The sequence below is a fragment of the Diplodia corticola genome (assembly GCF_001883845.1).
Source record: "Diplodia corticola strain CBS 112549 chromosome Unknown scaffold76, whole genome shotgun sequence".
NCBI classification, from domain to species: Eukaryota; Fungi; Ascomycota; class Dothideomycetes; order Botryosphaeriales; family Botryosphaeriaceae; genus Diplodia; species Diplodia corticola.
The window spans coordinates 37,545-59,241 of NW_017971555.1; the positions used below are offsets into that span (position 1 = coordinate 37,545).

General features: G+C 54.9%; 7 protein-coding genes across 7 annotated transcripts; 2 read left to right on the forward strand and 5 right to left on the reverse strand.

The window, feature by feature from the left end:
- Window positions 1-48: 48 nt before the first annotated feature.
- On the reverse strand, window positions 49-1,899 carry BKCO1_7600013 (peptidoglycan binding domain containing protein; the record flags this gene model as incomplete). The annotated part of the gene is made up of 4 exons (XM_020278975.1): window positions 49-917; window positions 974-1,064; window positions 1,122-1,633; window positions 1,692-1,899. The coding sequence occupies 4 exons, from the start codon at window positions 1,897-1,899 to the stop codon at window positions 49-51; spliced, it is 1,680 nt and encodes a 559-aa protein (XP_020125879.1).
- A 1,735-nt stretch (window positions 1,900-3,634) lies between these two features.
- BKCO1_7600014 (uncharacterized protein) lies at window positions 3,635-4,902 on the forward strand (the record flags this gene model as incomplete). Its single annotated transcript, XM_020278976.1, has 2 exons — window positions 3,635-3,908; window positions 3,986-4,902. 2 exons carry the CDS (start codon window positions 3,635-3,637, stop codon window positions 4,900-4,902), a joined length of 1,191 nt encoding a protein of 396 aa, XP_020125882.1.
- A 94-nt stretch (window positions 4,903-4,996) lies between these two features.
- Window positions 4,997-6,160, reverse strand: BKCO1_7600015 (gpi-anchored cell wall organization protein ecm33; the record flags this gene model as incomplete). The annotated part of the gene is made up of 2 exons (XM_020278977.1): window positions 4,997-6,039; window positions 6,094-6,160. The coding sequence occupies 2 exons, from the start codon at window positions 6,158-6,160 to the stop codon at window positions 4,997-4,999; spliced, it is 1,110 nt and encodes a 369-aa protein (XP_020125881.1).
- A 976-nt stretch (window positions 6,161-7,136) lies between these two features.
- Window positions 7,137-11,474, reverse strand: BKCO1_7600016 (ankyrin-1; the record flags this gene model as incomplete). The annotated part of the gene is made up of 7 exons (XM_020278978.1): window positions 7,137-7,705; window positions 7,776-9,640; window positions 9,711-10,277; window positions 10,330-10,354; window positions 10,410-10,811; window positions 10,865-11,129; window positions 11,196-11,474. The coding sequence occupies 7 exons, from the start codon at window positions 11,472-11,474 to the stop codon at window positions 7,137-7,139; spliced, it is 3,972 nt and encodes a 1,323-aa protein (XP_020125884.1).
- A 2,061-nt stretch (window positions 11,475-13,535) lies between these two features.
- BKCO1_7600017 (trichothecene 3-o-acetyltransferase protein) lies at window positions 13,536-15,200 on the reverse strand (the record flags this gene model as incomplete). The annotated part of the gene is made up of 2 exons (XM_020278979.1): window positions 13,536-14,626; window positions 14,681-15,200. The coding sequence occupies 2 exons, from the start codon at window positions 15,198-15,200 to the stop codon at window positions 13,536-13,538; spliced, it is 1,611 nt and encodes a 536-aa protein (XP_020125883.1).
- A 3,116-nt stretch (window positions 15,201-18,316) lies between these two features.
- Window positions 18,317-19,702, reverse strand: BKCO1_7600018 (crispr-associated helicase cas3; the record flags this gene model as incomplete). Its single annotated transcript, XM_020278980.1, has 3 exons — window positions 18,317-18,399; window positions 18,452-19,547; window positions 19,601-19,702. The coding sequence occupies 3 exons, from the start codon at window positions 19,700-19,702 to the stop codon at window positions 18,317-18,319; spliced, it is 1,281 nt and encodes a 426-aa protein (XP_020125876.1).
- A 498-nt stretch (window positions 19,703-20,200) lies between these two features.
- BKCO1_7600019 (uncharacterized protein) lies at window positions 20,201-21,568 on the forward strand (the record flags this gene model as incomplete). Its single annotated transcript, XM_020278981.1, has 2 exons — window positions 20,201-20,978; window positions 21,039-21,568. 2 exons carry the CDS (start codon window positions 20,201-20,203, stop codon window positions 21,566-21,568), a joined length of 1,308 nt encoding a protein of 435 aa, XP_020125875.1.
- Window positions 21,569-21,697: the final 129 nt, after the last annotated feature.

Consider the following 21,697-nt stretch of genomic DNA (forward strand, 5'->3'; position numbering starts at 1 on the left):
ACCAAGATACCGCACAAGAATTGCTCTGCCCTCCTTTTCCCAAATTCATTAATATTCGTTCCGGCAAAATATTGGAAACTCATACTTTCCTTTGTCTTCTTCTTGGAGAAGCTTGAGTGAACGGGGTCTGTACTCGTTCCTCGTGCTAAGCGTATCCTGCACTGCATGAGGGAGAAGGTTCCACTCTAGGTTAAGACGATCGGGGTCTTGAACCTCACGAATCCACCACTCATCGAGCTTAACTATTCTCTCGCCATCTGCAGTGCCCCAGATCAGACTTTTCTTCTCGGGCACTTCTGGCCGCACCCACCAGGCTCCGTTTCCCGACTCGTTGTGATCATCCAGCTCTTTGTATTCCCACGCGGGGCCATTGGTCTGGAGCACGCCGAAATGTTCCTTGAATGCGGGGGGGTTGTAGTTCGTCTTCTTGGACATGCGCCAGCGGACTGAAGGATGGACTGTCTCGTTCGTAACGAAGTCGCCCTTCTTTCTGGCGCACGTCTTGTTGGCGAGCTTTTTCTTATACATACCGGGAGTGCGGACCACATCCCCTCCAGCGGCTGGCAGCTTGTACCAGCCGATCGAGTCGTGGGTATCCTCTTCAGCCCATTCTGTCCGTCCCGAGGAGAGCTCGTCTTTGAACAAGAGGGCTTTACAAGCGGTTTTGTCGAACTCCAAAAGACCGTCAACCTGATCGCACATCCAGGCCAGCGTTATTTGGTCAATTCCCGACGTCTGTGTCGATTTGTTGTCGGTCGTTCCACCACCAATATCGGCATGGAAACCTGGGAACCAGCACTGCTTGAGGTCTGTAGTAGCGCCGTAATCGGACTCTGGGTGATCAAGATACCACATTGTTGGCTGAAACGCTCCGCGATGCTCATCAAGTGAGAGTGCGTGAAATGCGTGGTCAATTTCTAACCCAGCGGTCGTCAGCCAAACCATGATTTTCGTAGATCGGTCATGGACATACTCCTGTTCAGTGCAGTGTCATGGAATTGGTATCCTTTGTTCCACCCGGTCGCTGACGTGAATGCACTTTCAGGAAGGCCCCTGCTGCCCACCTGCGTTTTGATTTCTTAGTCAATTTTCTTCTTCTTCCCCGTTGCGGAACCACTTACCGTATCCCATACACCGATGGCTTTGATTCTGACTATATGATAGATATGACTATCATCATTATCGGCATTGTCCGGGTGGAAGATCTTGATCCTGTCCCACAAACTTTTGTCGATACTATTCGCCGTCTCCTCCGCAGTCTTCCAGAACTTTCCCGTGTACCTGATGGTCCTAAGACTCTCATCGGTGCCGCTGCAATGAACTTCATCTTCGACTCCAATAGCGGAATCCTCATCACCCTTCTCTTCATTCTCATTTTCATCATGTTTGTCGGCCCTCTCTCCGTGTCGACTGTAGACCTTGTACAGATCTGGGAAGTGGTGAAGCTCCTGGGGCCAAAGAAGTCCCATCTCAGTTACCATACCGGCCAATGCTCTGGCGGTGTAGGCGCCACGTGAGAAGCCGAACAAGAAAATCTCATCCACGTCTTTGTCATTCGGGCCGCCTAAATAATTGTTTGCGAGGTAGTGATATGCCGTGGTCACGTTTTCCTCAAGGCCAGCACCTGTGGCTCCTGTCGAAAATTTAGCACACCCCCCGAACGAAAGCTTCTCACTCTTGTTGAGGCTTACCTTGCCAAGCACTGTCAAGCGTGCTCATCGGGCCTGCTCCGACGCCCGTCTGATAGTACACGACTTGCTCCACGATTTCTCCTGTCTCTGCTCTTTTGCCGTGAGGGGCAATCATGCGGCTGATTTGAGCGACATTGGAGGGGATACAATCGCGTCCCTTATCGGCACTGTACCACGTGCCATCGCAGCAAATGATGAGTCTTTTCATGATGAAAGATGGAAGATGGAAGATGATGGCTTTGATGGAGCTTTCTGAGGTGACAAGGCTTCATTTTAAGCCAAACGCTATCACATGTTTAGCGAAGCACTTGATGCCACTCGAGATTGTTCGATCGAAGGACACCCCGGAAACAGCATCATATGAGATCACAGCTATCATCGCCGTAGTCCAGACATGGTCGCATTCGTAACCACTGTTTCCACGCGGTGGATATCATAGCCGTAGCCGTATATACAAGCAGATTGTCTGGAAACAAGGATAAAATTGTCACGGGTGATTCTCAGGCATAGACGGAAACGGAATGAGGGTTCTCAGCGCAAGTCTTAGTGTGCGGCTGAAGCACCCATCGTCCAAGGAAGCCTCCACGCTTTCGGCCACATGTGAAGGAACATCCGGTCCATGTTTCCAATAGACCTCGGATGTGCAGCTCAATCTGGTGATTATAGCACAATAATGGTGGCTCTCGATTGCCTTATCTGCGGCCACGGCTTTGGTGTATGGCGCAATGCGGCTAACCTTTGGAGGTGGGATTGACCATTTGGTCATTGAAACCCCGCATGACCCCATTCAAACCCTATACGCTCTCGAAACGGATATCTGGATGGGGTCTGGCGGCATGGACTTGTCGTGAACAATGCTTCACATTGGATTCATGCCAGCAGTCTCTACAGAGTCCAGAACTTCAGTTGAAAAACTCCGCTAAAAGCCTGGATTTGCAACGCTCCAGACCGAGTTTTACATGTTGATCAGCATCATCAGTATGCACCACCAGCTTTCCAGGTCGCTACGGGAGCCGGCTGCATCTCACCAGAGCGGAGCTTGCAGATAAACTTCAACAGGTTAAATATCGTTCGCAGCTCCCTGAAACTACCGTGATTGCCCTCACGTTTGCCTCATTCTCATCCCCACACCATGCTGTCACAAAGTAGTCTCGCGAGTCCAAAGACTTGGAGTTTTGTCTCTCTCTGATCATGGAGAATTTCCATCGGCAGCACTCCCCCCAAGCTTCCTGTTCTGTAGTGTTGGATACACTCGCTTGCGTGATGAAGGTATCAGCACTGTCTGCACGGCCGCAGAGCCCTCGTCTCCCACCGCCAATCACCCAACTCGACGATGCCGAAGATGTGCCTTACCAATGCTGCAGGAGGCACACGAGATAATAAGATGCAGCCCACTACCACACTAGACTTGATAAGTGTTCTGTGCCGTATCGGCCACCAGTTTCGATATCATCAGGCTGGTGTACGGATGCTCTGGTAACGACCACTACGAGACAAGGTAGAACTCTCGGATGACTCCGAGATTGAGCAAGGATCAGGATCCAGCAGGAAAAACCAAGAAGGAACAACGGTTCCGGGCTCGACACCGCCCAAAGGATGATCTATTTCACCATTAGCAAATGATTGGCGGCGGCACCGGAGAGGGTATGAGCAGACACGGCTGTTTTGCGCAAAGTCGGACTAGCAGGGAGCCGTGGGGAACGCCACGGCGTGTCTGCCTAGCTGAGGCGGGAGCAGCCTTACCCGACCCGGTAAGTTTTCACTCTGTAGCGCGCTTGGCAACCGTCGCCGCAGCCTTATTCGGACATGTCCATCTCCACAGGGGCTCAGAGTATTTAATCTGCGACTTTGCCTCGTCGGTCGAGAGATCTGCCCCTCTCGCGACTTTTGCAAGGCGTGTTGTTGGGCGAAGAAGAAGCAGCAGCCGTGCCTGAGCCTGAATCATGTCGGGCTTCCGCTCTATCCGCGCCTGGCTGCAGATCATCAGCATCATGATGGCCGTGCCCGCCTCGGCCATCATCCCCTCTGTGCCGGCCACATCGACGACGACGCCATCACTTGCAGCATACAAACACGTCCAAGTCCCCATCGCCGACCGCACCCGCACCGCCATCCCCTCCATAACCGCCGGCCCGTCCCTCCACCATGCCGCCCTCCGACCGCGTGACTCATCCACCGCGAGCTTCAACACCTGCGGCTTCATCAACAGCAACGCCGGTACGTGCACACCTTTTCCCCCGCTCCACTCCCACCCGACGTAAGCCCTCGCACTAACCAACCCCCCCACACCCCAGACTCGGCCCTCTACTGCGGCGGCGCCTACTCCTGCGTCTTCTTCCACTCGACGGGCACCACGCCGGGCATGGCGGGCTGCTGCGCCGACACGTCGTACGAGACGTGCAACTGGTACAGCACGTGCTACGACAGCGCGCAGCTCTCCACCGCGTGCACCGACGCCGGGTGCCGGTCGGACGCGCTGGCGCTGCGCTGCACCGACACGGCGTCGCCGCGGTGCGCGCGCTGGACGTGGCCCGCGCTCGGCGTCGTCGACTTCGCGTGCACGTACGCCGAGGACGAGGACGGGAATACCGTCACCGCGACGACGAATTGGACGACGGTCGCGGTGAGCGCGGTGGATACGTTTTGGAGCGATCCCGTGAGCTGGTCCATGAACGTGACGTGGGCGCCGGCGTCGGCGCTGTCGGCCAAGAGGGCGGATGCGAGTGAGGCTGCTTCGTCGTCGGTGTCGGAGGCGTCGTTGGGGTCTGGGTCTGGTTCCGCGTCGGCGTCGGCGTCGGCGTCGTCGGGCACGGCGGGAGCGGGAGGAGGGGGAGGCGGCAGTGGTGGCACGTCGACCGGTGCTATCGTCGGCGGCGTGGTGGGCGGGATTGTTGGTCTCGTCGGACTGGTTGCCGCGGCGGTCATGTTCTGCTGTTTGATGAAGCGGAGGAAGCGGGATGCCGGGCAGCAGCAGCAGCCGGCGCAGCTGGACGACGGGCACTACCCGCAGTCGTCGAATGCCCATGAGCTCCAACAGCCGATGGGGTTCGCGCCTGCAGGGGTGGAGGGGCAGGGCTATCATGGCGGTGGCGTCTATCAGGCAAGCAGCTATCATGAAAGCCACCGCTTTGAGCTGGGGAATGGAGGAGGCATTCAGAGGCCGGTGATGGAGATGGATGGACGGACGAAGATAGCGGAGATGGGTGCGTAGGTGATGTTCTCATGCTTTTTTTTCATCATGACAGCATATATATGTATTAGTATACGAATAATCTACACGTTGAACAGATCCCAACCGGGCACAGCTACAAAAAGAAAGAAACAAGGCCGACAACACCTCCGAGCGTTGCCATGCCCACGCCAAACGATGAAGCAGCAGAGGATGCGTTGGTAGGAGTGGCGGCAGCCGACGAGGCGGCAGCCGACGAGGCGGCGCCCGACGAAGCAGCGCCCGACGAGGCAGCACCCGACGTGGCGGCCGCAGACTTGCTGCTTGCGGCAGTCTTCGTCGACGATGCCGAGTTGAAAGAGGATGACGCAGTAGGCTTCGAGGCCTCGGAATCCGACTCATCCGAATCGTCGCCGGCAACGCACTTGAACGTCTGCTCCCCCGTGGCCAGCTTGGAGAACTGCTCGCTGAAGGCATCGCAGTCAAAGCTCTTGGCACCCTTCATGTAGATGTCGCCTCCCACCGACGTCAGCAGCGGCAGGTCCACGCTCTCAAAGTCTCCCTCCAGCCACAGCGAGCTGTAGATCAACTGCAGCTTCGGAAGCGACAGCTCCGTCAGGCCCGTGTTGCTGATGGTCAGCGCGCCGCGGTCCATGATGCGGGTGAACTCGGGCGCCGAGAGCTGGGTGAGCTTGGGCAGGTCTTCCAGGATGAGGCCGTCGCTGACTTCAGTGAAGGCTGCCAGGTCCAGCTTCTCCAGGCTGCCGCCGTAGATGTGGAGCGCGCCGCGCGGAAGGGACTCGAGAGCGGAGAGGTCGATGGCCGACGCGTTGGCGATCTCGATGTCGACGGCTTCCTTGAGGTTGGGGAACGAGATGTCGGCTTTGTCGCTGTTCGCACCGATGGTGATGTTGTCGGCGTGGGTGCAGTCGATGGTGATGTCTTCGAGGTCCTTGTTCGAGTACACGTTGATGTCTTCCAGCACTGCGTCCGACGCGCCGCCGTCGAGTGACGAGATGCCCGTGTTGCCGATCGCATACGAGCTGCGTTCGACTTCCAGACTGAGGTCGCCCGAGGCTCCCGTAGCGACAGCAACGATTCCCGAGTATGTCTTGCAAGCCTCGGCCAAGGATGTTGCGTCGGCATTGCTGCTGATAGTAGTGGTTCCGGAACAGTCGTCTGTTGCAGTCAGTATCAACTATCATCAAGAAGAGGAACTTCAAGGAAACTGACCGGCAGAAGCGAGGCCGAGGCAGACACTCGACACAATCGCCGCCCGCAACCAATTTTGAGCCGCCATTCTGGAGTAAGTTTTGATAAAATGCAACGAACGGTGGTGGAAAGTGAGCGTTGGTGAAGACAGAGACCACTCGTCTCCTGTGGTTGGGATCTGTCCGTATTCTTATAATGAGTGATACCAACGTCTCCACAGTAAATCCTAAGGCGGAACCGGTGTTTCCGCCTTTACGGGCCTACTGGCTCGGCAGGATTCGCCGCCAAGCGTGATACCGCTAAAAATAGACCACAAATACGACCAAAACGGATCTGCTCGATACACGTGTTTGAAGCGATACGAGTGCAACTCGGCCAACTGATGGCCTTTGGTTGGAACAGACGGAGGCGAAGGAGATGGAGGAGGACGAAAAACATCAAAACAACCACATCTTGAAGGAATGAGTGCTTCAGCATATCTACTATCAAAGCGGAAGGAAATGCTTATCGATGACGTAGCCAATCAGGATGATGCTACCTAGCGCGGTGAAGTGATTTGCTCTCGAGTTGTCCTCCGCCCGAGCTCTCATTTCGGTCCGATCACCTCAGCCCAACAAGGCTCTCGTATCTTTCCACCGACACCGAATTTCAACGGTGCGCTGCCGTGTTTGCAGATCCAAAATCATTTCGCCTTGGTATGTCTCCTTCTCCTCGCTTCCCATTCCAATGGCCAGCTTTCGCAAACGCGACACTTATATAAGCCTGCCTCGCCAATTTGCATGTCTGGGGTTTGCATCGTTGTCGAACTTGGCTTGAGGCTGATATAGTCGTAATGATAAGCTTTACCTTAAGGTTCCGTCTTCCTTGACAACCATCGTACAGGGAGTGCAGCATTACTGTTTTCGGCACCAAGCGACAGCTTTCACTTTAGCGTATGTGAGAACGTTGTTTGCGCATTCACATTTAATCGAAATCGCATCAAGCACGTATGATTATTACCTACAAAAAACAGGAACCAAAATCAAAGCAAAAGAAGCTAAGCATGAATAGCATCCTCTCCTACGCTATTTCCTCTTGTTCCTCTGTCTTCGGTACTGATATGCTCTACGTTTTGTCCACCAGTCGTCGTCAGTCCAGTTGGTCTCGGCCCGTTGGGCTTTGCTGGAATCGAGCTCTCCACGCTCAACAGCCTCGTATAGCTCGTCAGCAGTCTTCGCCCCATACCTGAAGAGCAAGCTCATGATTTCATCTCTCCGGGCTTCCACATCGGCTGTACTCAGCTTATCCGTTGGTTGGTCTTCAGCCTTGTAATGCTTTTTCCCCGTGAGAATACTGTCATAGTGCGTTTCCCCACGAGCGACAAAATCGCGAGGTGTTGTCCCGGTGTCGGAAATCGGGGAAGGATGCGCTCCCCTTTCCAGAAGGAGACGTACACACTCCAGATGTCCGTTGGCGGCAGCACCATGCAGTGGTGCCCACCCGAAATGGTTTGTAATGGAAGGATCTGTGCCGTTTTCGAGGAAGAACTTGACGACTGGAACTGCCCCAAACACTGCGGCTTCGTATAGCTCGTGGATACCTTCCCTTTGCGTGAGATCTGTTCTCGCGCCGTGTTCTTGGAGTAAACTAAGGACTTTGAGAAAAAAAAAGTATTAGTATAAAACGACGGCGAAATTACAATTTATAATCATGGGGCGCTTTACCTTTGTCTTTTCCAACGTCGGCATTCGCCATCAAAGCCGTTCTACCATTTGCATCTCTGAGATCTACCTTCGCATGGTGCTCCAGGAGAAGTCTGACTGTGTCGAGTTTGTTTCTGGCCGTCGCTCTGTGCAGTAGGGGTTGTCCTTGAAAGTTCCTCAGGTTCGGGTTCACACCATGCTCCAGAAGCACCTCGACTGTATCATGATTCCCGCGCTCAGCTGCTAAGAAACAGGCCGTCTTCAAGAAAGCAGTTTTTATCTCAGTCATGTCCACCTGCTTTTTCTTGCATGTCGCTCCTGTAGCTTTCTCCTCCGCAGAAGCTTTCTGTACGTGGCCAGGACTGCTATCGCGGTCGTCCCCGTAGCCGCTATCGGTCCCTTCGTGGTCATTGAGTTCCTCTCCAAAGCTTTCGGAGTCGCTGTCATCGTGATCGCCATCTCCATCGTCGCTACTGCTAAAGCCGCTGTAGAAATAGCCGTAGTCGTCGTCATCGCTGTCGTCATCGCTGTCGTAGAAATACTCGTCATCCTCGACACTTCTACTCTTCACCAATCGCATATCAATGCAATCGGATGCACGACAGTCGAGTAGAGCAAGAATGCCGTCCGCATCACCTCTGTAGGCTAGCGGAAGAAGTCCCTTGTACCTGTCAAGTGATCTGTCCACTTCCATGGTGTCCACTGTCTCAGCTTCCGCTAGAGGTGCTCCATGTAGGGCCTTCTGGGCGCTTTCTGGTAGATTTCTGGCAAGAAAGTTGCTCGAGATCACAAGCTTCATGATCATGAATAGGAATTCGGCCAAGAGACCAATGATCAGAAGTATACCGTCCACTTTAGGGACAATGGGAATACCAATCATCTTCTCGACTGCCTTTGTGTAGTCTCTCTCTGCCGCGTAGAGCAAGGCCACATGTCCCCTCTTCGACAAGAGATCAACGCTTGCCCCAGAGTCAAGCAGGACTCCGGCGACATCGTCAAGGCCGTTCTTAAGAGCAACGATGAGAGCCGACTGTTCGTAAGGGTCGATTGCGTTGACGTCCGCTATGCCATCCTTGACCATTTCTTCAACAAGCGCAGTACAGCCTAGAAAAACAGCCATGTGCAACAGCCCCAGCGGTGCACCTGGAGTGTCGAAATCACTCCACCGGCGGTCGTTTCCGTCTAGAATGGATGATTTGCTGTAGTAGGTTTTGAATTCGAAAAGGAGGCGACTGTAGAATTCTCGGCTTGCCTTGTTGTGAACGAGAGTGTGGACTGCTTTGGAGAGATCTGAATCGTCCGAGGTGATGGAAACCCGGCGGCAATGCCGATGAAGATGCTCTCCCGCATAGCGAGCAAGTGGCAGCTCATCGAGCACGTCGACGGTCGTGTTATCAGTCCCTGAGGACCCATTGTCCTCGCGCGGTTGCTGCAATGATGCCATGTAAAAATACCTGGCGCAGGCGAGTGTGACGCGGCTCTCGAAGTCCGGGAATTCCTTGCTCTTGATGGTTTGGAAGTAATCATGAGCTGAGTAATGGACGAAACGGACCATTTGATCAAGGTCGATGATGACTAGTCCGCAGCAAAACGAGGTGATCTCCCGTTCTGGAAGCAGATCTCTTTTGCCGATTTTCCCCGAAGATCTCTCCGCGGCGATGGCATGCTGAAGCTCGCGAACAGAGAGCGCTCGCTGGGCATAAGTGATCCAAGCAAGGATGGTCCTCGCGTACTGCTGTTTCGATCTTGTGCCGTCACGAATGCGAGCCATTGTGTTCTCGTAGCTGCCTCGGATGGTTTCTGGCAGAGTCTCAAGGACATCCGAGACTTCTGCCGGTACTTCAACATCTGCCAATGCATCCATATGAAGTCTGACGATTAGGAACCTGATTGTGGAGTCTTAGTATAAGCTCGTTCGCAAAGGTTAAGATGGGATATGGAGGGCGTGATGCTTACATCTTTCCGGATCTGCGACAAACTGCGTCTTGAATCTCGTCGCTGTAGCCTTCGAGAATTGGATGCTTCTGAATGACGCCTTGGATGTATTCTTTCATGTCATCGTCGTGAGCCTCGATGTCCTTCCTCTCGAATCCTTCTTGGAGCTTGTCAAGATGATTCATGTTTCTGGAAGTCACCAAGATCTTGATGTTGACTTTGATTTGCTTCAGGTGAGCGAGTAGAGGGGCACGGATGTCGAAAGCGCACTCGTCCATGGCGTCAACGACGACATACAAGGTTGAGTCTGTGACCAGCAGGGACAGTAACGTCTTGATATCAGCCAGTGACGGATTGTGGAATTTGCCATCGGAGCCCTTCCCGCTTTGTCGATACTCTTGGAATTTTTCCTGGATCTTGTGATGAATCTCAGGCAGACGAGACTGGATCTGGCGCGCTATGCTTCCGAGGAGGTGCTCCAGGTCGGGCTTTTCCTTGTATGATAGATACAGACACGTGACGAAGGCTTCACTAGGCCGGGGGCTGTGCCTTTCCACCCACTCTTGCAGGTGATTGACGACAATGGACCTGGTTTAAGCTTAGCTTCCTGTTCAAGGTCGTATAAAGGAACGGCTCGTACGCTAGAACACTTTTGCCCGCGCCAGCTAAATGATGTCAGTCTCGGCTATAAATATGTGGTTACGTGTAGGTATGTCTTACGCTTTCCTTTATACCAGAGTCGATGGAGATCCTGGTCGCGCCAGTGTTCGAAGGTCTGGGATTGTAGAAGCCATTTACCGGCGACAGGGCTCTCAGAGACTCGCTGCTCCAAGCTTCGATGCACCTGGTGGAAGTCTAGTGGCGACAGCCAGTCGAGTATGGCATCGCGCTGGTCGAATTCGTTGCTCTGCTGAACCCTGTTGAGCTGGAACTCGAGTCGCTCGCCTCTTTCATTGCCTTCCTCAACTCCCTGTTCGATTCTTCCGGTTGCGGCGTATGTCTTCGTACCAATAGCCAGACCCGTCATCTGAGCACAACGGCCAAGGTTGCTGTCCGCCTTGGCCATCTTCGACAGTGGGTCTTTCAGCGTGTCCATGTCGGCGAACTTGCGCAGCCATGTCTCTGAGAGGTGGGGTTAGCATGTTGAGCTTGCAAAATAAAATTTTCGTCCCTACTTGTTCTGTGGCTTGCTTGTTCGATGGCAATCTCGCAGACTTTGAGAGAGGATGCGAACAGCTCAATGATGCATCTCTTCAAGAGGTCGAGCTCTTGCACACGGCCGAACTGGCCGCTTAAAAGAGACAAGTTGTCGAAGTGGCTCGCCATCTTCTGGAAAAAATCTTCGATTGAATCGAAGTCGTCAGAAACCTTTGCGAAGGAGTTGAAAAGCCAAGCGAAGGCATTCACTACGACCGAAGCTGGCGAAACGACAGGCGCGAACTAAGGTTTCACGAATCAACAACCATGCTGCGGGCTGATGAATGACGGGCATCATTCCAAACATACCGTTGCAACTGTGTCTGTTGTGAACTTGACGAGGCTGACTGCGCTTTGAATCTGGCTGAGGTGAGCTCCAACAACCTCGCACGCTTTGTTGAATCGGCCGTCCGGGTGTCGCGCGCTTCGGAATCTCTCCAGCAAGACCTCAGGCTTCTTCACAGATCCTGCAGTTTCATCCCACTCGCTCCGCGGTATGGAGGATGACTTGAAGAATTCGGCCTGTGCATCGTTCCAAATGTCCAGAACGCTTTGTGTAACGGACAAAGTGTTGTTGTCGTGTGCCATGGACAAATATTTTGTAAGGTGAAGCTGTTGTTGCGAATTGGTACTCGTGGCCCCGATTATATATTGGCCGTGAAGTGGACAATCATCGGCGAAACGAATCGCTACTGTAACACATTTTCCCCAAGTAGGAAGGCAAGAAAAAAAAAACCGAAGTCGGCCTTCTTGGCTGTGAAGCTGCCTGTTAATGCTGCAGTGTTTGGCCCCCAACTTCTATTTTCTCCTCACCGTATTTACTTTTTATTTCGAAAGGCCCGCATCTGTTCAGCTGGCCACTTTCCACTTCGTGTGGGGCGCAGCGCAGCCCCACTAACTTTTTCCGGAAATTGTTGCATCGATTGTACAGTCCCTTCTTGCTTCGGAATGGTAGCACTGAAAATTTTTACAAGGGAATGCTCAATGCAGGTTAGGTATGATTCCGAGGATGCGACAGGTCAAAACGGGTGATATTCGGATGGTAGGTATGATCGATCTGGATAAGAGCAACTCCGCACTACCCGCCGGACGCGGAACCACCTCCATAGCCTCTGCAGAATTTGATGGGAAATTCAGCAACGGACGTAGAGTGCCACTTGCGGAATCCCAGTTCCGTTTGTTTATCCCTGGAGCGTAGCTATCTTTTTCTCTCCTTTCCCTTAATTTTGGAAGGCTGATGACTCTACTTCTCCTTCCACATCAGGCATTGTATCAAACCATATCTCGCTGGTTTTGCGAACCATTGTGCAAAGCATCTCAGCTGAGCCCACCGCCGAGCCCACCACCAAGCATGAGCTGAAGGGTGCTACAGGGATGGTCGCGATGGCGATCCCGATGTCCGCACCTAGGTCATCTGTGTTGAAGATCGAGACGCCGCACGATAGTAGATACCCAGAATAGAACACCAAATCAGGGCTAGCTCCCTCATCTTGTATTTAGTCTCCTACGAAGCGTTAGCCCCTTAGAGGAGTCAATCCATTAGATTCAAGCAATCTTTAGCTGCAAAATTGGACTTTCCGGTGAATTTGAACGTATAGCATGTTTAAGTCTTCACAGCATTGCCAAGCAGTTAGCCCAATCAGGAATCCGTGTTGCATTCGAACAGCGCTGGAAGGGCACTGCACATTTAATTACCGGCACTGCGGCAGTGAAGTGGTGTCCCATCACGTGAAAGACACCAAAACCATCCCAAGTCTGGAAGGCATCATAGCACGTGATATATGCCGCGGCTGCAGTAGCTTTAACCTCGGCCCGAAGCCTAATTGTCTCTCACTCAAGACCGTGGCTTGAATCTCAACTTCCATCATGATCTTCCAGGCAATGCTCGTCATCATCATAGCCCTTCTTTTTCGGCTGATTACAATTGTTACGGCTATCGGCTACTTCAACAATCCTTTTCCTTCTCGCGATATTTTCAGTTCCATCTGCCCCTTTTGCTCTTCCTACCTGAGTGGAAGACAACCAAGTAGTTGACCATACAAACTCGGAAGACATTGGTCAAGTCGGTCCTAAAGGAAGGGAGCCTTTAGTAGCTTTATTTGAGGTTACTCTTTGTTCCGAGATATTGCCCGAATTCAGGTCTCAGGCGCATCCACCACTTTCATGGTTGCCTGGCCGACGCCTCAGCATAGACCAATGAATAGTATCACCCGTTGTTCCAGGCTGTACATTGACCAGTCATCTCAGTTGGGGGTATGCAATGGCTCAATCACGACTCGCAGCTCCGACAAGTACTGGACGAACGAAGGAGTGAATCAGGAGATGCCTTCATAATTCTCATCAGTTCAACCCTCGCGGCATGCAACGCGAAGACTTGCCGTAGACATATGGTAGATCACGGCCCAACACCAGGGCATCATGAACCGCGTCCTCCTCGAAACACGCTGGGGCATCCTTGCGGAGAAGAGCAAGGTTGATCTTTGCGGTTTGTGCCTGCCATGTCCCCAATTCATCGCCTGCTGATTGTAGTTCATATATTCGACCATGTCATTTCTTTCGTGGTACAAATTGTCAACCCAGCCAAGCATAAACGGGACCACTCTTCCACATTGGCTCTACAGCAACGACCCAAACACACCTCTCCACCACCTACCCCTCCACCACCCTCGCATACCTCAACAACTCCTCATCCGCCAAAAACCTCCCCGCCGTCCCCTTGGCCAACCCAAGCACCACATCGATCCCCTCATCCGGCGCCGCCCCGCACTCCTCGGGGCGCTGCGGATACACAAACGCGATGCCGTCGGCGACGATGGGGGGCCGCCGCACGCGGTTGGGCAGGCCGAAGCCGAAGTCGGCGGTGCGGTAGTACGACATGGAGCGCCAGCTGGTGCAGTACAGGCCGGTGCCGATGAGGTTCGGCAGCGTGACGCGGCTCTTGTCGGCGGTGCCGGCGATCCACTCGGCCGTCGCGGCCGCGGTGGCGCGCGTCGAGCAGCGCGTTATGCCCGCCCGGATCGCGGTTGCCACGGCGGCGAGGCTGGGGTCGGCGGGCTGGTGACCGTGCGCCGATGGGGAGGGGGAGGATGACGCGGGCGGATGGAGTGAGGTCAACGTGCTGAGGGGCAGCGTTTGGGTGGGGAGCGCCATGGCGTTGCCGTAGTAGGTGGCGGGGACGCCGGCGACGCTGCGGAGGTCGACGGCGTGGAGCTGCGAGGACGTGGCGGGTGGGCCGCCCGGGAGGGAGTGGAAGACGGGGAGGCGGGCGCGGGTCACGGCGCGCCAGATTGTGGCGACGATGGCGTCGTAGGTGGAGATCCAGGACACGGGGGCGGCGGCGGTTGTGTCTGTTGTCGAGCTGCCGAGCGCGGCGTCTTCGGCAGACGTCGACTTTTCCGGGTCGCTGGAGTAGGAAGTGGCTGAGTCTCTTCGGCCTTGGGCGTCTTGCGGCGTTGGGGACGCGTCGGCTTTGAGCGAGGCGAGCTTGGTCTTGGGGAAGTGCAGTGTGATGAGGGAGATGGGCTCTGTGGATGGCTGTGGGTTGTCGCCTTCACCGGCGTGGTGGACGAAACCGATTTGCTGCTTCAGCTCGGCCATGCGCTCTTCGGATGGCGGTGGTCCACGGAAGCATAGCGGGCTACGATCGAGGCGGGACACGTCGAAGGCGGGAAGTGCAGCCTTGGTACTCAACGCATGTGAATTGGCGGCCCAGTGATTGACAAATTGGTTTGTTCCCGTGCCTATGGATTTCCATGTTAGTTTGACCAAGTGGCTGGGAGAGTCAAGGAACTGACCATCAGATATGCGGTGGTGAGCGGCGACGCATAGGATGAGCCCACCGCGGATGAAATTGGCCTGCACAACCACGGCTGGTGGATCCGAAGTGTCCTGGAATATGGAGGCGATGCGCTTGGAAACCTCGTCGGGGAACAGTTTGTTGACGTCCATCTTCTCGGAGGTGAAATTCGCTTGGTTGAGTGTCTCAAAGTCCAGGAAATCATCCGCCTCGTTCATGACGTTGATGGTGAAGTTGACGCCTCCATCTCTCTTCCTCACAGCTGACAGCCTCCCAGTGCCAGCTTCCGTTTGCACCCTTGCAGCGACAATGCGGTATTGATCCACCGTGATCTGTAAAGATTCTTTCAGATTCTGCACGATCGTGTCGCGGCTCTGCTGTTCGTCCAGTTTGTAGCAGAGGCTCAGCATCGTGTAGACGGGAGGGGCGAGGTAGTCGAAGTCGCTCATCTGGAAGACCTCCGTTTCGGGACCATTTTCATGGCCCAGAGGGCGAATGCAGAACGTCTCCTTACCCATGGTGCGCTGTGAGGATCCTTTGACTTGGCCCTGTCGTTGATGTTTGGACCTGGTATTCCTGCGTGATGTTTATATTTCCCACAGCACCATCTGATAAGAACGTCGCTTACGCGGCCTGAGTGGTGGTTCCTGTGGCCGACGCCAAGCCTCTCAATCCAGGGCCTTGAGTGGATCATTTTACCCTGGTCGTGGGGGCCGAAGTGGGAACCGAAGTGGGAAAAGTGGTTCCAACGCATCCATCAAACTGCGAAAGAGATTTTTGGCCCCGGAGATGATCGAATTCATTCATCGTTCCATATTTTGCTGACTGCCAGCGCAGGTGTTGTCCTCTGAAGTGGAGACGTTCGAAGGTTTAGGTGTAAGGACGGGCCGGATGTCGAGGGTAAATCTCGAAAAGGGAAAGTGACCGAGCCACGATAGGGCGCTATGTCCGTTCTGCATTTGCCTCCGCTTACGTAGTAATCACGTTCGGATCGTGCTAACTGCTTGCGTGAAGATGGTGTCCAGCTCCTCGTCTCATATTGAGGATCATCTCCGGTCCCACTCTATCCATCTCGTCTGACCAGTCAGCTGTCGCCTTCCCCAACCCTAATCACGACATTTCCTCCCAATGTGAAAGTTGGTCCTTTTACTCATGCTGAGTCTGATTATTGCATATACGTAGCTCCACTGGCAGTTTTTGCCGGTGCCAACTTTGCCAGCGGCCGCTGTTCCACCACTTCATGAGCAAGTAACTTCGCGGCTAACGCGCCTTCTTATCGCTGGCTGCCTTGGCAACGAAGTCTAATATCAATATCCATGTCTTCTGTGAATTAAACGACTTGTTTGTTCGTTTCAAGGTACAAGGTCATGGTAGGGTATTGGTGTCCACGGAGGCGAATACTGGTTGCTTTTGGCCACCACTCTTCGCGAACGGTCCAAAGGCTATCTTCCACATGTCACGGTCAGAAGGATCTGTCTCAAAAGAGATATCTGTCGAGCCGCAGTGTCATCTCGTATACACAAAAGCGAGGAAGAGGACTATACGTGTTTTCTTACTTTTTTGTCCAATTCTGCTAAGCAAAGATTTACATCACGATCATCAGCAGGAAAATGCTGGTTTAGCACCGTGATATCATGGTGCTTATCATCGACGTCACTCCTTGCCGATATCGCTGTTCTTTATCATGTATATAAACACAACGTAATACCAGCTTCAGCAAACTATTCAGGACAAACAGTCCGGCTGAAGCCACGCCTCTGTGATCACCCAAGAGACTCGGTTTTGTTAGTGTTCTCTATTGAAATACTTTTTGTTGCAATAGATGATGAAGATCAATCGTATTGGATGCACCGAACGAGTGGCATGCCGAGCGAAACGAAGGCGACCTGGTGGGTGCTTTATACCGGGGTACTGTGAGGTATTAGATGCCAGATCGTTCCCAAGAACCGCTCGGAGGCATTGGTTCAATCAAGGATTGCCTTTCTTTCTCTGCGCCTGGTAGGAGGCGGCGTGTGCGGCGAACTCTGATCAGTTCTACGGTGAGGATCGTTGGCAGCAATGCACTGGAAGGCGAAAGTCAACGCCAGAGACGTCGAGTTCGTCCTGGAAAGTGCTCCAACAAACCACATAGTCTGGCATCTTACCACTGCTGAGCTGGAGGAGACGGAGTGAAACACGCAGACGGAGATGGAGGTGTACCACCAGATGAGTGTCATCACAGCGCACGGTGCACCTCTGGGAAGGGGCGGCGGTGACGGTGAGTTGGGCGAGGATACAGGCATGTATGTATGTTGCGGGGTGGCAGGAGCGGTCGAGGGTGTTGGCGTTGCGGTGAGTGTCGAAATTCATATCTACGTAGGCAGGCGGAGAAAACACCCGGCCGTAGGTGTGGGGCAACATTTGCATTTTGGTAGGGAGTCAAAGACGATATCCGAAGGCTTCTGCCCCTAAAAGCACTCATTTAAACTGATGTAAAGCCACTATCGAAGTAATGGTGGGATCAAGCCGACGCTACACTTGGTTCCTCCTGCTTCTTGAGCCTCTCCGCCTGCTCCATGATGCCCGCATGCCACTGCTGTACCTCGACAATAGCATAGCCGTCTCCAGCCTCCTGGTCCGCAGCGGAGATTCAACCTCAGGGAAGGACGATCACAACCTCGTCCGGGAGCTTTGGACCGGGCTGCTGGTGGAATCGGCGTCATCATACAAATGGTGCAAAGTGTCAAACATCTCGACACGCTCAAGTGCCTTCTCACCCAGCGTCATCATCCCATTTTCAACGTCACCGCAGAGACATTGGTTGGTGTGAAGCTCCTCAGGCGCATTGCCTTCCTGTTGACCGGGCGAACACCTCGTTCCAACCCGGCGAGTGGCGTTGCACGCCCTCAACGGCGCCACATGCTATGCAAGCGACCGGTCAACGCGCATAGAGATTTTTCGCCTCTCAAAGCACAGCGTGCAGCTCAGGATCGTGGTCGGTGAAGGGGTGCTCGCCCTCGAATGCGTCCCAGCCCTGCGGGTGGAAAAGAGAGAGAGAAGTGTCAGGCGGATTAGCGTGGACTCACCCAAGCCATTCGACATGCAGCCGACATGGGCTGAAACCGACGGTTGAGTAAGCAGGTGCGTGCAGGGACGGGGAGTGCGACTGACTCAGCTCAGATGGCGTGCCAACTACACGGTCGCGGTGATGGCGTACCCCAGCTTCCCCACGACTTGGTAGCGGTCTCGGAAGATGTGGCCGATCCGGACCGGATAGTATCGGGAGGCGACGTAGTCCGGCAGCGTCTCCTCTTCGACCTTCTTGTCCAAGGTCAGAAGGACGAAACATTTGCTCGGAAATACGAGAGGTTTCCATGCGCGGCTGAGAGACGGTATACTCATGGTCGTTGTGTAAGGTGTGAGGTTGTAAAGTGCAATGGCAGAAGGCGGATGGGGCTGTTCGGACAAATACCGTATAAGTAGCGGAAACTCGGACACCGGATGACGGAAGCGAAGTAAAATTTACATGGTCTAACCAACACGGGCAACTCTAAATAAGCTTACTCCAAAAAAGAAGTAGGGTATTGCTGGCAAAAACAGGGCCCTGTGTACCTAAACGCCGGAGAGATCGTGAACATGATGAAAACTACGCAGCTCATGCGATTTGCTCAGCAGACAAGGCTTCCTTCTCTTCGGCTTGATTCCTCCGCTTCTCTTTCTCCATATCGCTTTTGATTTCTGCCACAAGTGTCAGCCGCACGAACCAAATGACGACGAGCCAATGACTTACCGAAATACGACACGACGCCAGAAACGATGGGCGCAGCCAGCAAGATCATGGGCAAGATCTGACCAAACCCCCACTTGGTCCCTCCGGCAGAGAGATCGCAGAGCGTCGGATCGTCGGTGGGCTTGTTGGACATGCGCTGCAGCAAGACGTAGAACAGCGACACGGAGAAGAACAAGATCTGCAGGCAGTAGGCTTCGCCCGAGCTTCCCAGAGCCAGGAACAAGAACGCGGCCTTGACGCCCCTCCGCGACGCCTTCCAGAAGTTTCCCGGGCCAGCCCTGTCCAGGCGCGAGAAGGCCTTCCGGATCCAATGCATGGGCAGCCACTTGCTCTCAAGCTGCCAGAAGCTCCTAAAGTGTGCGCCGAGCTCCTCGTTCCAGCTCTCGAAGGTGTTGATGATGGCGATCCAGTAGGGGTACAGCACGGCGACGACGGTGACGATGTAAAAGACGACGAGCCAGAAGCGATGCAGCTTGATGTCCTTGCAGGCGCCGTAGCTCTCCTCCCAGATGGCGCACATCTGCTGCTCGGTCTGGATGTCCTCCTCGATGGAGAGATACAGGATGGTGGGCGGGCCGAAGGGCACGGCCAGGCAGATGGTGATGGTGAGCAGCATGGCGAACAGCACGATCAGCGACAGGCGCAGGAAGGCCAGCACCTTGTTGGCGATCAGATAGCGCTTCAGGGTGACGACGGCGGCCAGGTGCGAGCTGCTGGACAGACAGGCCAGGTAGACGATGAGGAAGAAGTGGTTCTCGACGAGGCGGTACCGCCACCGGGCGTAGTCCTCGACCCTCTGCGAGTGGTTCTGCATGGCGCGGATGTAGCCGCTGATGAGGACGGCGATGCCCGTCAGCACCTGCTGGTCCCCGAGCGTGATCATGACGCGGGTGAGGACCTTGCGGAGGAAGTCGCAGTGCTGGCGGGCGGGCTGGCTGAACTTGCTGAACAGCCATTCGTTCATGCTGCGGGAGAAGACGCCCTCGCAGCCTTGGAGCCCGCCTTGGAGCCCGTAGCCGGCGATGCCGTCCAGGAACGGGGCGCATATGGCCAGGAGGGTGGTTGCGGCGGCCGACACCACCAGAGACGCGACGACCTGGGGTTTTTGTCAGCTGCATCATGTGTCGCATGCGAGGGTCGGCTACTTACACCTCTGCCGGCAACATCGTTGTCGAAGGCGTCGTCACAGCTTGTCTTATTCTGGTAGAAGTCTAGGGAAGTGAATAGAACAAAGTAGTCCCGGAGCGGCATTTTGCAACGTGCTGGCCATGGAAACGAGGAGCGCAGACGTGATAACAAGCAGACCCCTTTCGTTTTAGCATTATTATATGGGGTGCTGTCAGCCTCATGTGGCGGCCCTTTCTTGGCATGTTGGGGGCGGTTGACTTTGCGTCGTGCCAAACCCTGGCTCACCAGCCCTTGTTGGACGTCAAAGGGGGGAAACCGATCCAGGCGGTTACCCGAGACAGCAGTACGTCGACAAAGATGGGCGTTTCCAGGACCAGCCTCACACCATCGAGGAGCAGGCGCAGCTCTACTTGGGGCGGAGCTCGCACCTATATTTAGCAGCCAGCGGAGTAGCGATCTTAGCCGAGAGCGGCAGCTAGCCTAAGCAGGTCAAGTCACGAAGCCGTCCAGCCTTGCACCCAGCCCCTTCCTCTCGGCCACACTTTATCAACCGCGGCGGGACCCGCTGACCATGTGTCCGGGTTTCAGTCGTCTCCGCGCTTCTCACGTGAGATTCCAACCATGGAGCTGGTCCCGCTGGACAAAACTGCCTCGTCCCCGCCAACCTGCAAGCCCCATGTCCAGACGGCATCGGCCAAATGCATCCCTCTGCTAGCCGCAACCGCGTCGTATCTCCTCGTCGGCTTCGTGGTGGCGCTCCCGCTCGTCTTCATCGGGCTGCCGCGGCTGTCGATTGTGCGGTTCGGGGCGTGCATGGACGGCAACTTCAGAATGTCGGACATCAACAGCCCGTTCGACGTGCGCACCGCCTTCGCCGTCTCGCTCGGCTTCGGCCGCCTCGAGTTCGCCGTGGCCAAGGGCATCGACGTCGTCTTCGACCTGGTCGTCGGCCGCGGCGGCCAGTTCCTGCTCGCCTGGCTGACGTATCCCGTCTTCACCAGGGCGCTGCTCTGCTCCATGGAGACGCGGTCGGCGTCGTACGACTACTTCGCCGCCATGGCGTTTGAGACGGTGTCGGTCTCGACCATGGCGCAGATCTCGCAGAACATGACGCGGCGGGAGAAGGGCAAGAGGAGCTCCCGGAACGCCTTCGTCTGCGTGGGCCTGCTGTTTGCCAGCCTCTACGTGCTTTCGTTTCCCACCCTCGCGAGCGCCGCGACGGGGTACAGCACCTCGCAGGAGCCGCAGATGACGCTGAAAGGCGGCCAGAACACGACCGCGTCGTGGGCCAAGTTCGCGGCGTGCGAGTACGTCATCGAAGACGGAGACCGGCTGCCGGATGGCAAGAAAGGGCAGTGCATCACGGCTTCTGACTCTCTGTACAAGAGCGTGCTGGAATGTAAGCGGTGCGGTTTCCTCAGTTGCCCAAACCGGTGTCGCTGACGGCCTTTTGCACCAGACACCAACCTCGTCAACCGCGGCGTTCTCAAGTCGACCGACGCGAGCAGTTTCAACGGCCATAGACTGCAACCGCCCCCGCTCCAGTTCTCCGTCAGACCCGGTTACAGCTACGGCGACGAATTCTACCCCAACGCCTACTGCGAGGAGTTTGGCTTCTGCAAGCCGGTAAACGATGTCTACCGATGGGGGTTCTCGTACCTCCTGCTCTTTGTCATCGTCGTCTTGACCTACGTCTGGGCCGGCGTGCTCGTCGCGCTGCATGCGTACACGAGGCGGAATAGTAGGCTGGCCCAGGCGGGAAGGGGGCTGGGCTTGTATCGCGCTGTGCTGGATTTGGCCAAGGCGATACGCGAGGAGCTGGGAGAGGAGGCCCAGGTGCTTTCGAATGAGGTGTTGCAGAGCAGATTGGCCGAGGCGAGTGAGGGGCTGAGATATCAGGTTGGCGTGCTGGAGAGGGAAACGGGGACGGAGCAGGGGAGAAGGCTGCTTTCGCCGGTGGCTGAGGAGGACCGAGAAAGTGTAGAGTAGTGTCGGTAGTGCATCCCTCGGTATGAGATGGGCGGGAATATGCGATTTAAAAAAAAAGAATTAACCGACCGGCATGTATCGCACATAGAGTTGAATGCATTTGTACATACATACAGTTCAATACCTCCG